This window comes from Tinamus guttatus, unplaced genomic scaffold (assembly GCF_059628265.1).
Source record: "Tinamus guttatus ecotype Peru unplaced genomic scaffold, ASM5962826v1 Tinamus_guttatus_pri_ptg000010l, whole genome shotgun sequence".
NCBI lineage: Eukaryota > Metazoa > Chordata > Aves > Tinamiformes > Tinamidae > Tinamus > Tinamus guttatus.
The window spans coordinates 953,627-968,049 of record NW_028288544.1 but is presented as its reverse complement, the minus strand read 5'-3'; the positions used below and the strand labels follow the sequence as shown (position 1 = coordinate 968,049).

Sequence of the window (14,423 nt, the reverse complement as noted above, 5' to 3'; positions counted from 1 at the left end):
ATCCTCTGTCAGAAGAAGAAACTCTCTCAGAATTTTAGCAAACGTATCATCTGACTTGTTGTGACCGGTTGGAATGTGTACTCTAAATTTTGAAAGCCTCCTGATTATACATACATACACAAATATTTCAATTCTTTACTTCAGATTCTTTGCAGTTACATCTGTAAATGCAACACAAAATGCTCCATCCATCCTTGTCTTATTGCAATGGACAATTCCAGGATTCAGACTTCAGACCATAGTAAACTCAAACACATCATTATAATTTGATAGAGAAGACTTAATAGTGGATCAAGTCATACTAATAATTTAAAAGTTAAGCCAACCTATTCAATTTATTTTTCAAATTTACTACTGGAAAAGTTGCCATTGCTGGCAACAAAAATTATTCTGTAGAACAGCTTCTGACTGAAACAGTAATCTTACATTTGCAGAATGTGCAAATAGTTTGTATACTATTCATTCTGTTGAATGTCAAATGTATTTTTCTTAGTGGTTTAGAAAAAAAAATATCCACTGGATCTGTTGTTGCCTTAGTAAATTCTTTTTAGTTTAGGCAACATCCGATGCCTTTGAAAATTGCATTCATTCCAGACTGTTATTTCAGTGCACTCTTCTCACTTATTTCAGCTCAGATATAGCATCAGATTCTTCATAACTTTTAAGAATTACACCTGCAACAAGGCCTAGCCCTGTCCTCAGTGAAGTAGAATAAGTGGCACCTAGGTCTTACTCAGGCTTTCTACACAGAGGTGCCTACACAGTGTTATTTGTCACAAGCCAGTTCTCCATAGCTCCATTTTTTCCCTCATACTATACAAAATCAGATACAAATTAGAAATAGAAAATATGACAGATGGAAGAAACCAGTCAACAGACAGGCTTATTACCAGCTCCAGAGAGTTTTAGTCTAAGTGTCTATTGTCACACCTCATGTGTGTATCAATCCTTACCTGCTGGTACAGCAATTGTGTCTGGTGACTGTGGACCATAGCACCATAGGAAAAGAACATAGCTCTGAATGCATTTATTCCAGCTGCTGCTTTTGTAGCTTCTTGTCACAGCTCTCCTTTTCCAGTGTGCCTCCAGACCCAGGTGTTTCTTCCCCTCCTGTATCCTCAATGCTCCATTAACCCTGAGTTGAGGCAGGAAGCCCTCAACTGTGTATGTGTGGGTTGAGGGAGCCTGGGCTGGGTGAACTCCATTATCCCTAGACTGAAATCATGATTTTTCTTGTGCTAGATAATTTCTCTCAAGCTAGCTGGTACGACCTCATCTAAATAAGTCTTACCTTTTTTACTTCTTGGCCCTGTACCCTGAAATAAATAATCTAAATTACCATAACTAAATATTCTATATGCTGTATTAGTCACTGTTCATGTTTTTTCTTGTACATCTGTGCAGTCATATTAGTTTCAATGATTTCTAAAAACAGAATTTGTTCTATATCTGTTTGAAAAGGAAAATAGAGATTTTCTGTTCAACCACTGCATGGTCCTGGATTACCAAGTAGCATTTCGTTCTTAGGACAAGCTCAAAACTTATGTTTCAAAGCCAAACAAAAATCAACAAGTTTAAATTTAGACAGTTTCTATTTGATAATTCCATGTAAAGCCAAATCTTTATTCTCCCTTGAGTTATGTGGGTGCTTCAATATTTACAGAGGAAACCTCAGAAGAAAATTGTTTGGATTATTATGGCTTCTGTCCAGGTATACTAATTCAGCAAAAGCAAGTGCCTAACCTTAGCTATGTGAGTAGTCCCATCAATATGCAGAGGGGCGCTTCAGTACGTACTTTGATGACTAAAGATGGAATTACTCACGTGCTCTCACTTTCTATTTTGCTGCAGAGCAGCCCTAGGATTCTTCCACTGCCCTTCCCCTGCATTCCCCAGGGCAGAGCAGCTGTCCTTATCTGCAGCATCTGCTTCCCAGCCCTGCACTCCTGGCCTTTAACCAGGGCTTACCAGGGTTGCAAAGGAATGGGCCTTGCAGAAGTGCTGGCTCTCTGGCATTACAACCATGCTCCCCCACAAAGCTCTGAGTAGTCGCATGATCTGCGCATAGTAGTCGCATAATCTGAGGTTACTTCACACTGATACTACTTCTTTTTTAGCATACGGTCCTATCTAAAACACCTTCATCCTGAGGGCTGAGGACAGTTCTCAGCTTCCTTCCCGGAGTACAGAAAATTTATTTTGGGGATTATCCCTCTGTGAGCAGTTGATGTACATTATGTATTACTTGGACTTGAGTGATTCAAGACCAGGTCTATTGTAATCAGCATATGTAAAGTAATGAAAGAAAAAAAAAGAGAGAAAAGAAAAAGGCAAAGACCTAAATACACAAGGATATGTGAGTAATCCTTATAGGCTACAATTTTCTAATAATAATTCTGACCCAAAATGTAGCTTGTTGGTTTTTAACCCTTTAAATCTACTCCTCTTGTCACTGAAGTCAGTTGGTATTTGGTCTGTGATTCAAGTGAGAGTTGGATTTTCTCTGGGCTAATGAGATGTCACTTTTTTTTCTCCTGGAAGTTGTCCTATAGCTGCACCTTTTGAGATTAAATGCTTGGGCAGCTTTGAAGATGCCCTGGGCTACCCTATTCTTTTAGGCAAAGGAATTTATTACTGTAAAAAGGAAATGCCATGTGTATATGTGTCTGTAGCATTTCTGTTTGCTTGGTTTTTCTATGCTGCCAAAAATATGTTTAACACTACTACTATGTTATAAATGTACTGTAGGAAGGGTAAGTTGATTCCTTTCTTTTACATATGACTAATTCATCAGATTCCTCTTGAAAGAGGACACTGAGTTTCTGAGAAAATGTTTCTTTTCTATGGAGCATATTTTCTGCTCATTGCTCATTAAAACAAATTCTTTTTCAGAGTTTCTCATTTGCATCCTTTTTGTTTGTTTGTTCTTGTCATCTCTTTCCTAGTGCAAATTTGTTAGGCTGATCAATAACTCTGGACAAATAATGGTTTGATAAGATACTGGATTTGAATTCTGACCTGCCTTAATTGTTGGTTATTGTTACATTACTGCTGCATTGACAAATGTTTTTGTCTTAATTTGATATCATATTTTATTAATCATATTTTATTTGTCATGAGCCCACTTTCTGGGTTAAGTAATGGGAATGAGAGCAATTGTTATTGCCTTAATGCTGACTAAAGTAAAAATAGTAAATACATATATTTGGTATTTTGAATCTACTGTATTTTAAAATTATGCTAAAAGGCACATTTTTCTACTTTGATGTCCCATTTTGGTTTCTTTGTTAAAATCTTTATAGTTTAATGAGCTGTGTTGAAAAACCAGCTCTGCAAATTGCGTGCACTGTGTCAGATGCACTGGGCTGTACTGAATGCCTCAACGAAGCAGGGGATGGTGCCTGCAGACTGGGAGGTTTTGTGCTCTGTGGAAACTAGAGATGGTCCCAGGCAGGGGCTAAAAGGGATGGAGAATGCCCTGCATCTTCCTGTATCTTTTGCAGCTTATTGCTACCTGCTCTTAACAGGCAGCGCTTAGAGCTGCAACACACGCTTGCAGAATGCAGGGTGTAGGTGGCTGCAAAATGGAGGGTTTGGATTCACCCAGTTCCCTTGTTCAATGGACCTTTAGGATGGTCATCTAAATCCCACAACACATTCAGACAGGGGAAGGTAAGGGCACATTTAAAAAAATGATTATGAGCACAGATGAAAGAACAAGCTTATGTTATCAAGGAAAGTTGCAGTGAAGCAGCGTCTGCCGTTCCCCATGTCTCATGAAGAAAAGTTAGAGCACTTCTCCATAACCCAAGTATTTTGTGCAAGCTTCTGTACCGAGTGAGATGTGGATTTTAGTAACCTGAAGGGGAGGTATGTACTCTAAGGAAGGGCTTCGTCTGTCCAGAATATGTGCATTTAATATAATATAAGATAATAATGGATTTTTAAATATTGTGTTTTTATTACGTGCAATTACATTTGAGGGTAAGGTCAAATACTTAATTTATTTAATGTTATTCAATTCTCACCCCTTCATTTAATGAACTCCTACAGTTACCCAGTCCCTGTTCAGTGTATGCTCATTGGTAGGGGCTGGGCAGGCACCAGTATCCCCATCTGCAGGGCAGCCTATCTTCAACTCTGCAGGTAACCAGAGTGAAAGGTCTTGTTATGTGACATAGTAAGTAGAAGATGAAAACCGCTAAGAACAAATCCTGTTCTGAAAGCCTGTTCAAATACTTGTTTGCTAAAGGTCAGAAATTTGAATAATCTCTGATGATAATTTCAAGAGCACTGGATCAATCAAGCTGAGAAAAATCAAGCCTTTTCTTAATGATTGATGTATTAATATGATTGCAACATGTGTGTGCACAAAAACAGCTATTTCAAAGAAATAACTTTTTCTTTTAAAAGTGCAAGGATTAAAATTAATCAGAAATAATGAGAAATTTAATGACAAGCTAGTACTTCTCTGCATGCCTAACACCCAGGCTTGGATGATGGCCAGGGCCCTGTTGCAGATAAGTAGGATCCAACCCATGGGTTATTCACAGGCATCCTTTTATTAGTGTTGCCTCATAATGTTTCGCATACATGCTGGTTTGCACAGCACTAAGAAAAAACCTAGCACCGAGGGACAGTTTGGGTGCAGGTTCTCTGTACGGTCTCATTGCCGCTGCTGAGACTGAAAGCAGTTTTGACTGAATTGATCATTATCACAGCAAAAGAATCAGGGATAAATGGTTAACCTCTGAGTAAATATTTTAACAAAGCTTTTCAATAGGCAGTATCTTGCTCTGTATTGAGAGAATTCCCACAGGAGTCAATCAGTACCACGGGAAAACAGCAAAATGAGGAGCAAGGCAGCCTCTCTGCTATAATGATAATTTGTCATGGACAGTGATCTTGGAACTGGTTAAAGAAGAAGTGATGTCCATGTTATACATAAGATCAGAACCAAGTTCATACCATTGTCTTCATATAAGTTGTTTCTTGTTACTATTGCTCTTTGCAAAAGCATACAGAAAGAAAAGGGAGTCCTAAGTTAAAAGCGCCTTTCTGAGGCACTGCCCAGGCTGGGTTTGGTGGTGTGCTGAGCTCCAAATGCTGTCAGTGCTGGGTGTGATTTATGCCAGAAACCTGTCTATCTCTTCCTGCACGGCCAGTCCATGAGTTGCACTTAGTCAAAAGATACAACAGCCACTATCGCAGGGCCGGACAGCGGCACTCTTGAGATATAAATAGAGGGAATGTTGCCCTTGGGGGACTATTTACCTAATTATTTTCTAATTCAATATTACATACTATGTACAATACACAGAATAACAGATCCACAAATATCTTGGGGGTGGGTCTTAAGCATTTGGGCTAATATGTGGAGCTAATTACACATCCCCTCTTGCACTTTTTGTCATCTTTTATGAAAAAGTGCTGATATTTATAGCAAAAAAAAAAAAAGCTTCTGTTAATCTTCTGTTCATCAGGGCCAGGGCTGAGAGAGTTAGACCCAAGACACAGTGTATTGTGCTGATCATTTTAGTAAAGGACAGAGATAAGAAAAACAGTCATAGCTCTAAACAGTTGGAACTGCTTCTTTTCATAGTTGTCTGCATAGATAAACATTTGTGCTGGAAAATCACACAAGTAGCTTTTACAGAAAGGGAGGACAGCAAAACTCTTCGGCCTAAAATCCGGTGTGTATTAGTTATGGGAACTTCAGCAAGGCGCTGTATGTCCTGAGGAAACATGTGAAAGGAAGGGTAAGAGCTGCTCAGTGCAGTGGCTACAAGAGTTGATATCACACGTGGGAAACCAGCCTGTGTTTCCTGGGCCTCCTTCTCAGTGAAGGCTGCAGTGGGAATTCCCCCAGACTATCGGCCTGACATAACATCTGACACAGAGGGTTTCAATCCAAATCCTTCATGTCTGGCAAAGCTGTAAGCAAACAGAAATAGAACATGAGAACAAAAAACAACAGGCAGATTTAATCTTAGCTGGTGCTGCGACCTCTGTTTATATTTGAGGGAGGAGAGACCTTCGTGCCTGAAAGGTTCCTCTCCAAAATCATGGACATCCTGCAATGCCTCGGGATGGTGTGCATTTTACCAAAAATACATCAAGCCCAGACACTTTTTCATTTCAAAACAAACAGATCTTTACCATTCTTTCTGCCTCTCTCCCTATCTTGTACAACTCTATGCTTTCCTTCTCAAAACATGCTGTACAATTACTCACGCAGAATTATTCCTTGTTCATTTCACTGTGATAGGGAAAAAAATAATCAGGAACCATGCATCTTAAAACACCAGCAATTAGTGCATCTGTAATATGCTTTAGTTTTTGCGTTTAAGAATACAGTGAAGAGTTTAAAATATTGTATGTGTTCAAATGTTCCAAACCAGAAAGAGGTTTGTAGGCAGCGTATTCCTTATCTTGTAATAATATTTCTTGGACATTCAAATTAAAGTCCGCTAAGTTGTTGTTTTTGCAGAGCTTTGCCCTTTTTTTGCAGCACTGAGCTGTGTGCACATGAGGACTTTGGTGAAGTGAGAATAAATCACAGGAACTGTGCTGTTAGTTCTGCTGCTGTTGCCTATACAAATGCTGCCTGAATGGCTGCCTACTCTTTCTTTAAAGGGACATGAAAAACAATAATAAAGCCTCTTGGCAGAGCCCTGTCAAACACCATCCAATGGGGCTGGGGCAGATTGGTTTACAGACACTGTGTCTTCCTGCATCTGTTCAAGGATTGGGGCAACACAGCAGCTCTTAGCAAAAAGGTCGTGCCAGAAACATTAGCTCTGGAGGTGGCTCCCCCATCCTTAAGGCATTGCACGAAAATGTAAGGCTCAAAGCGATAAAATTACGGTCCTCAAAATTTTGGCAACTGCTGTGCGCATGAGTCCCGAAGCATATGAGATTAAGCCTGGCCAATTATTCTTGAGGAGAAGGTGAGTTCTTCCCATGTGGAAATTGTGTCCTGTAGCTGGAAATCCCTGCTAGACAATTTCATCAAAATCCCAGTGGTCCTGCAGGTGACTTTTTTTTTTGCCGGACTTGTGCTTTCTGGTGAAAAAGGGGAACCAAAGCTGGCGTGACTCCCCAGGCTCATTAGCCCTTTGCTGCTTGCTCAGGCAGGGGCTGGGAAGACCCAATGCAGGCCCCAGAAACGCGGCGCCGCTGAGATCCCTGCATGACAACAGCCCCGGGCACCTTCGGAAACATTAAGGACATGAAATTAAGTCCTGGAAGGGCGATATGAAGAAAGGGAGCTCTACAGGGGACATCCGCATGCCCCCCTGGCCACTCCCAGGGAATAGGCCAGGCAAGGGTTAGTGGTGGGCGAAGCGGGGCAGGTCACGGCTGCGCTAACGCGCCAGCTCTCCGGGAGTGCTGCCAGCCGTGGCAGCAGCCTTTGCCCGGCACAAGCAGCTCCTTCATTAGTGCTGAGCAGTGGGGACGGGTGGCCGGGCAGCAGGCCCTGCCGCGCGGTCTTGGTGTTGGCGGCCCCACGCTCCTCCCACTCGCAGCGCTGCCTCCCCGTCCTGCACGGCCGCGTCCCGGGACGGCAGCACTTCCAGGTATCTCCCTTCTCTCCTCCCCACTTAGTTCTATGTGTTTAGGGTCTCGCTGCAGTGCGGGGGCCAGGACAGATCGCGGGGTTCACTGCCAATCTTTGGGCACTGAGAACGGGCCAAGAACTGGATGGTACCTGCTGATCCACCTTGCTTCCAAAACCCTGGTTTCTGCAGCTGGTTTTGCTTCTTAAGGCCAGTTTTTGCAGAGCCCTGAGCACCAGGCAGAGGCGGGGTGATGAGTGCCCACGGGGATGGAGCTGGCAGCCTGCAGCGGGTAAAAATAGCCTGTCCTCAGGCGCCTCCGCAGAGACTCGCGCCCCCGGTACGGGCACGGGACTGCCCGCGCGCAGGCACAGGCAGCTCTCACTGTCCTTGCCGTGCTATTGGTTTCGTAACGCACTCGCTATGCTTGCTGATAAGAGCTGGGTAGCCTTTGGGCCCTGTTCTGCACCCATTGCTGGTGTACTAGCAGACGAGTGCGTGCCTTGCCGCAGCGTGGCGCCTGCAAAGGCTGGGAAAGCAGCTCGCTGGATTTCCAGCTAGGAGTTTTGGGTGGCTGCAGGAGTCCCCAGCGTGAGGTCAGCCAGGAAATTCAATCTCCGCCGTGGGCCTGGCGAGCGTCAGTCGAGGGGCAGCGAAGCCCAGGTCTTTGGCAGATGAATAATGTGTCCATCACATACTGCAGGGGCGGCTGACGAAGCAGGACTGTGCTCGTCCCTGGACGGCTCCAAGGCTGCAAAAGCGCCTGCTGGGTGTGCAGAGAACAGCGTGCAACTCCCACTACAGCTGCCAGTAGTGCCAGTGGAAAGGTTTGTTAATTAAAATGCTAGGAGGTGCTTTTTGCTGAATTAAAACTTCCCTCATTTTTAGATACCTTTTTTTTTTTCCCTTGCTCTGCTTCTAAATAAAAATACTAGTGCAAGGAGGAGAGGAGGAGGAGATGGCAGAGGAGTGTAAGAAGTGCTTTGTGTTCTGCCAGATGGAACAGACTCTGACCTTCTGCAGAAATTCATCCGGCAGCTGGTTCAAGCAGTGGGGGCACTAGGAGGCTCTGGGGCAGTGGTCAAGCTGAGAGATGAGGCTGACACTCAGATCAGCCTCATTCTAGGTTAGGCCTCTGGGCGGCAGCGATGTGGGTTGGAGGTTGTGGTGCAGAGTTCATCCCTCCGCCTGTGCCATGCCCTTTTGGGCTGCTGCATGAGCACTTTCGTAGCTGGCCTGCAGATACACTGATTAACAGGAAAACGCCTGTATGTTGCCCTGGGAGGGAGCGGGAGCGTTTTCATGGCCCGCCAGTGCTAACCTGAGCTATCTCTTCCAGAACGCTCGCAGGTGCTCACAGCGGCTCCTGCCTGCAGCGATGGCGGCGCCCAAGGTGGCCGTGGTGGGCGCCGGAGTCGTCGGGCTGTCCACGGCGCTGTGCGTGGCGGACGCGTTCCCCGCATGCTCCCTCGTGGTGCTCGCGGAGCGCTTCACCCCCAGCACCACGAGTGACGTGGCGGCGGGCATGCTCATCCCACACACCGCTCCAGGTGCGTGCAAGGTAACAGCCCCCAAAGCCTCAAACCCCCAGAGCAGCAGCCTGGCAGACGTTTTACCCATAGCCCCTGTTGGGGCAGGCCAACTCTGTCTTGTCCCAAAGGGAATTTAGGGGAGACTGTGGCTCTTCCTTTGCAGGATGACAGTCACTGCAAACCACTTACCTGCACAGCGTTAAATACAAGAGGTTTCAATAGTTATAAGCTGCTCCCCTGCCTTGGGCGCGGCACTATGTGCAGGGATGCAGCAATGCACGGCATTTCTCCAAGGAGAAGAGCATCCTTCCTTGTGTTCTCCGCTGCTGGCTCATACACATGTCCTCCGCTGTGTTTTCGCTCTTGATGCTTGCAGTTTTATTTCTGTGCAGGCACCCCGATCCACGTGCAGAAGCAGTGGTTCAAAGAGACATTCACTCACCTTTTTGCCATCAGCAACTCAGCAGAGGCATCCGAGGCTGGCATTCACCTCGTGTCTGGGTAAGAGCAGCCCTCCAAGGTTACCCGATGCCTGTGTGCCGCATGCTGCACGGCCCTTTTCCCTGCAGGACACCGGCAGCATCCCCATGCAGAGTGACAAACCTGCCACACTCCCCAAAACCTGCTGAGGGAGGACATATTTCAAGAAAAACTCATGCATAGACGTGCAGAGATGAACCGCCTTCAGCTAGCTTGCCTGCCACAAATATCATTGTGTAACAAGTGCTTTTCATACCACCAGTTGCTTGCAGCACAGTGGTCTGCATGGGGCTGGGATTGCAAAACGCTCCAACTTTAGCATATCTGAATATGTTCGCTGTATGCAAGGATGTAATGTGTATACAGAAATTGGGCTGTTGAGACTGCTGAGGACAGATACTGCATAGCTTGGGCACCCAAAACCATAGAGTGGCCCTGCGTGAAGGTCCAGTCAGGGAGGCCACAGCTGAGGTGGACACTGAGCTGTGGGGACCTTGTTCTTTTATAGTCACTGGGAAACTGCAGTGTAAGGAGCTGGAAAGAAATGTGGATTCAAAACCACGTGGGGAAAAGGTATTAGCTGGGGAACATCAGCAAACCAACATGAGGAAAGAAAGCTGAGGGGGATTATTTTGCTGATGAGCCTTGGGAGAGGCGATGGGGTCTTGGTAGAAGCCTCCCCGCTGTCCAAAGCACAGAGCCCTTCCCTAGGTTCTCTGCAGGCAGCCCTGGCATCCTTCCTGCCCCCAGAGGAGTTTGTGTCCAAGCTGAGCGTGGTCACGGCAAGGCAAGAGGACACAGACTGTATCAAAAATAGTCCCTGTCCCTCCATCCCCCACAGTGTGGACAGTTGGCCGTTTGTGATCACGCTATTTTCTGCAGTTCCTGACATCTGGCAAATTTTAATCTCTCTCCACATTATCTATCCCAGCATTTAGCCCTCAAGCTCAGCCGTAACAGCTCCCCTGCTTGCTTGCAGAGGCATTTATTATAGTTGCAGCCAGCAGCTCTTTCCCTTTGCTATTACGACGAGTGAGCTGCACTGATCCATGGGAATGGATTCCTGAATTCTTGCTTTTCGGTTAAGGTTGCAGGGGACGGGGCATGGATGAGCAGTAACTACTACGTTTTGCTGCATTTTACCCTTGTCCTTTTAGCTGGCAGGTCTTTAAGAGCACTCCCGGGGAAGAGCTTCCGTTCTGGTCTGACGTCGTCCTGGGATTTCGAACAATGTCTGAGGCCGAACTCCAGAAATTCCCACAGCACAGATATGGTCAGGCCTTTACAACACTGAAATGCGACTGCCCACCCTACCTGCTGTGGATGGAGAAAAGGTTGGTTTTGCTGCTGGCCAGGGGTGCAGAGCCAAATCCAAACGAAGGGACTGTGGGAAGCAGGTTTGGGAATCCTAGATTTGAGAACATCTGGTGCTTTTTCACTAGGGCAAATGCACTCAGGTGATTCTCAAAGGAGAGCACAAGCAATCCTCAATCTTTCCAAATACTCAATCTTTCCAAGCTTTTAAAGGCCACATTTATGTAATGAGAACTTTCTACCCATCTGGCTATGCTGAGGGGCTTCAATTTGGGAATAACTCTGGGGCCAGCATTGCTATAACCACAGGGAGTCACGCCAGGCCAGCCAAACTAGGAAAGCACATGGGTGCTCCTCACTTGCCAGCCATCCCTCCACTCTTCAAGATCCACTCGGTTCCTGAGAGAAGGAGAATATCTGAGAAAATGTCTAATTTGCCAGGACTTTGGATTTAAGAATGGGTTGGTCCAATTCATCTCAAATTTGGTCAACAATCTTGGTCACTTCTTAATCCATTCTGACACAAAAGTTCAGATAATATCATCTTGTAACAAACCTTCTGGGAAGATCTTCCTCTGCAAAGTGTGCACATTGCGCTCAGGGGAGTCACAGCTTTAGCCAGCAGTGTAGGCAAGGCAATCTTTCCCCCAAATACGTGGATTTCAAAGAGTTGTAGGAGAGTCAGGAGGCAGATCTAAAAAGTTCCGACCCCTGGAGTGTACATTTAGCCCATTGAATACCCTTAAAAATGAGCAACCAGTCCTCTGCACCTGAGGGAAAGTGATGAGCTGCAAGCTGATTTGAGGTTAAGTGCTGAGCCGTGTACCTCCGTTGTGGTACAAATTGGCAGCTAATCTTGGATGCCTTTCATCTCAGTGCAAATCGCGGAAAACTGTTTCTTGTTCTTACAACCTGCCCAAGGGGGAGCGCGCGGGTGCCACCACGCGATGGCTGCACCGTCTCCTCCCAGCACATGCTCTGTTGTGTCTCGCTGCCCAACCCATGGGAAATTTCCACTGAAGCACAGCAAAATTGCTAAATCCATTTAGTGCCTGTCACGTGGTTTCTGCTTTCTCCTTATTCCTGTTATAGTCTTATTTCTCAGAGGAGGTCGTCTAATAAGATGATCAAGCTTCTTTTCCTTCTCTTCTCTCTGGTGACCAGAAAAGAGAGCGCATTGAACATGTAACTAATTCTCAAAGCCCCAGTGATCTGAGCAGTATTTATGAACTGTTCTCTTCACAGCGGATGAGGAAAACTGTTTTTGTACTCATTTTCCTGGTTCAAACATAGGAACTTCTTCTGCTTTTTGTCTGAATTCGGGAACTCTCAGCAGTTTTTAATCATAGAATCATAGAATCGTTAAGGTTGGAAGGGACCTCTAGAGATCATCTAGTCCAACCCCCCTGCACACACAGGGTTACCTAGAGCACGTGGCACAGGGTGGCATCCAGGCGGGTTTTGAAGATTTCCAGAGAAGGAGACTCCACAACCTCTCTGGGCAGCCTGTTCCAGGGCTCTGTCACCCCCACTGTTAAGAATTTTTTCCTTAAGTTCCTGTGGAACTTTTGGTGTTTCAGTCTGTGGCCATTGCCTCTAGTTCTGTCGGTGGCCACCACTGAAAAGAGGCCGTCCCCATGCTCTTCACTCCCTCCCTTGAAGTATTTATACACACTGATTAGATAATGCTGTATTTTGGCTGGCTCAGTGCCGGGGTCCCAAACACAAAGCTGTGAGATGCCCAGCGGTTTGTCCAGACAGGGTTGTTGTACGGGACTTGCCTGGTTCTTTCCCGCCAGCCCCCTGTCCTGCTGTACAGAAATGCAGCAGCTGTGCCCTGGATCCTCAGCTTCGTTGTTGGGAACCAGAGCTATGTTCCTGCAGCAGGTCTTCATTTCCAAATAGTGGGAGTGGAAGCAAATGCTGCTGGGTCTAATGGCTCTGGGAATGGGGTCTCGCTCCTTTCTCACTTCTTCCCTGTCTCACTCCTGCCAGGCCCTGCAACCTCCAGCACTCACCTCCATGTCCAGGTCTCCTGTGGCTCCTGTGTCACAAATGCTTGGCCTGCAGGGACATCCCTGAGACGCCAGGGTGTCTCACCTGATGGGAGGTGACCAAGTTTAGCACCTGAGATACTCCCCTGGTGCCAAGGGAGTGAGTGGGGAATGAGTGTGAGAGTGTGCAATAGGCACAGCAGAAGGAGTGTACCACAGTGCTACCACTAATAGCATGAGAAGCAAGTTAATGAATAAAAATGATGTTTTCAGCTTGCTGAGGCTGCTAAGGTTTGCAATCATTGTAGAAATGAATCAACGAGACCATGAGGATCTGTCTGTTTATGTCTCTAGGGTCTTATGCCAGACCCTTTTCTGTAATAGCTATCAATTTCCTGTATCTTTTCCTGCCCAACAAGCTAAAAAATATCTTTAATCAGACGAAATCAGGCATGACACAAACAGAAGCCCCACACCACTTCCTTTGCTTTTCGTCCCATGTGTTGTTTGCTTTTGATCTGTATGCTAAAGACAACCTCACTTACTTGATGTGCACAATAAATTCATGAGGGTTTAGGTGTTTCATTTCAGTTTTCCTCCAGGGTATTTTGTTTTGTTTTGTTTTCCAGGTTGAAAGCAAAGGGTGTCCAGATGTATACCAGAAAAGTAGCAAACTTATGGGAGCTGCACAGCGAATACGACATTGTTGTCAACTGTGCCGGCATCGGTGCCCACCAGCTTGTGGGGGACCAGCAGCTGTTCCCTGTCAGGGGTCAAGTGCTCAAGGTTCATGCTCCTTGGGTGAAAAACTTTGTCCGGGATGGGGACGGCTTAACATACATCTACCCAGGGATAAGCAGAGTAACCCTAGGAGGGACCAGGGAAAAGGAGAGCTGGAGCCTCTCCCCTGATCCCAGCACTAGCAAAGACATATTTGGCAGATGCTGTTCCCTTGAGCCCTCACTCCAGGCAGCTCAGGACGTGAAGGTGCAGGTGGGCCTGAGGCCGTCCCGAGCGAGTGTGAGGCTGCAGAGAGAGGTTTGGAGCCAAGGAGGAGCCAAGCTCCTCGTGGTCCACAACTACGGGCACGGCTCAGGTGGCTTTTCAATGCACTGGGGCACAGCCAAAGAGGCTGCTCAGCTGGTAGGGGAGTGCATTGCTGCCCTGCAAGACTCCTCATCGAGGGCCAAGCTTTGAACCTCAGAGGCTCTTTCCCACTAGTGACAGGCTAATTGCATCCCCTAGCAGCACCTATGGACCCCTGGATGGAAGGAGACCAAGCTGACAGCTTTGGCAGTTGACACTGTTGCAGATGCTGGTGCCATCTCACCTGGCTTGCAGCTAGTGCTCCAGGAAGGTGTGATGGGTTGATCCAAGCATTAGCACAGCTTGCCTGCTTCCTCCATCTACTGTTGTTCCTGCCTCAGTGATTTCTCCTATTTTTGTGTTGAGGAAGATAAAATAAATGTGCTTCATATAGCAGCAATCAGGTTGCTGAAGTATAATTTAAATGACATAAATTTACTATTTGTTCATATGTATCT

At 46.1% G+C, this 14,423-nt stretch overlaps 1 protein-coding gene across 1 annotated transcript; it reads left to right on the top strand.

Annotated features, from left to right (window-relative positions):
• Positions 1-8,937: 8,937 nt before the first annotated feature.
• On the top strand, positions 8,938-14,130 carry DDO (D-aspartate oxidase). Its single transcript, XM_010220339.2, has 4 exons — positions 8,938-9,109; positions 9,484-9,592; positions 10,729-10,905; positions 13,509-14,130. Exons 1-4 carry the CDS (start codon positions 8,938-8,940, stop codon positions 14,074-14,076), a joined length of 1,026 nt encoding a protein of 341 aa, XP_010218641.2. The 3' UTR covers positions 14,077-14,130.
• The last annotated feature ends 293 nt before the right edge of the window (positions 14,131-14,423 follow it).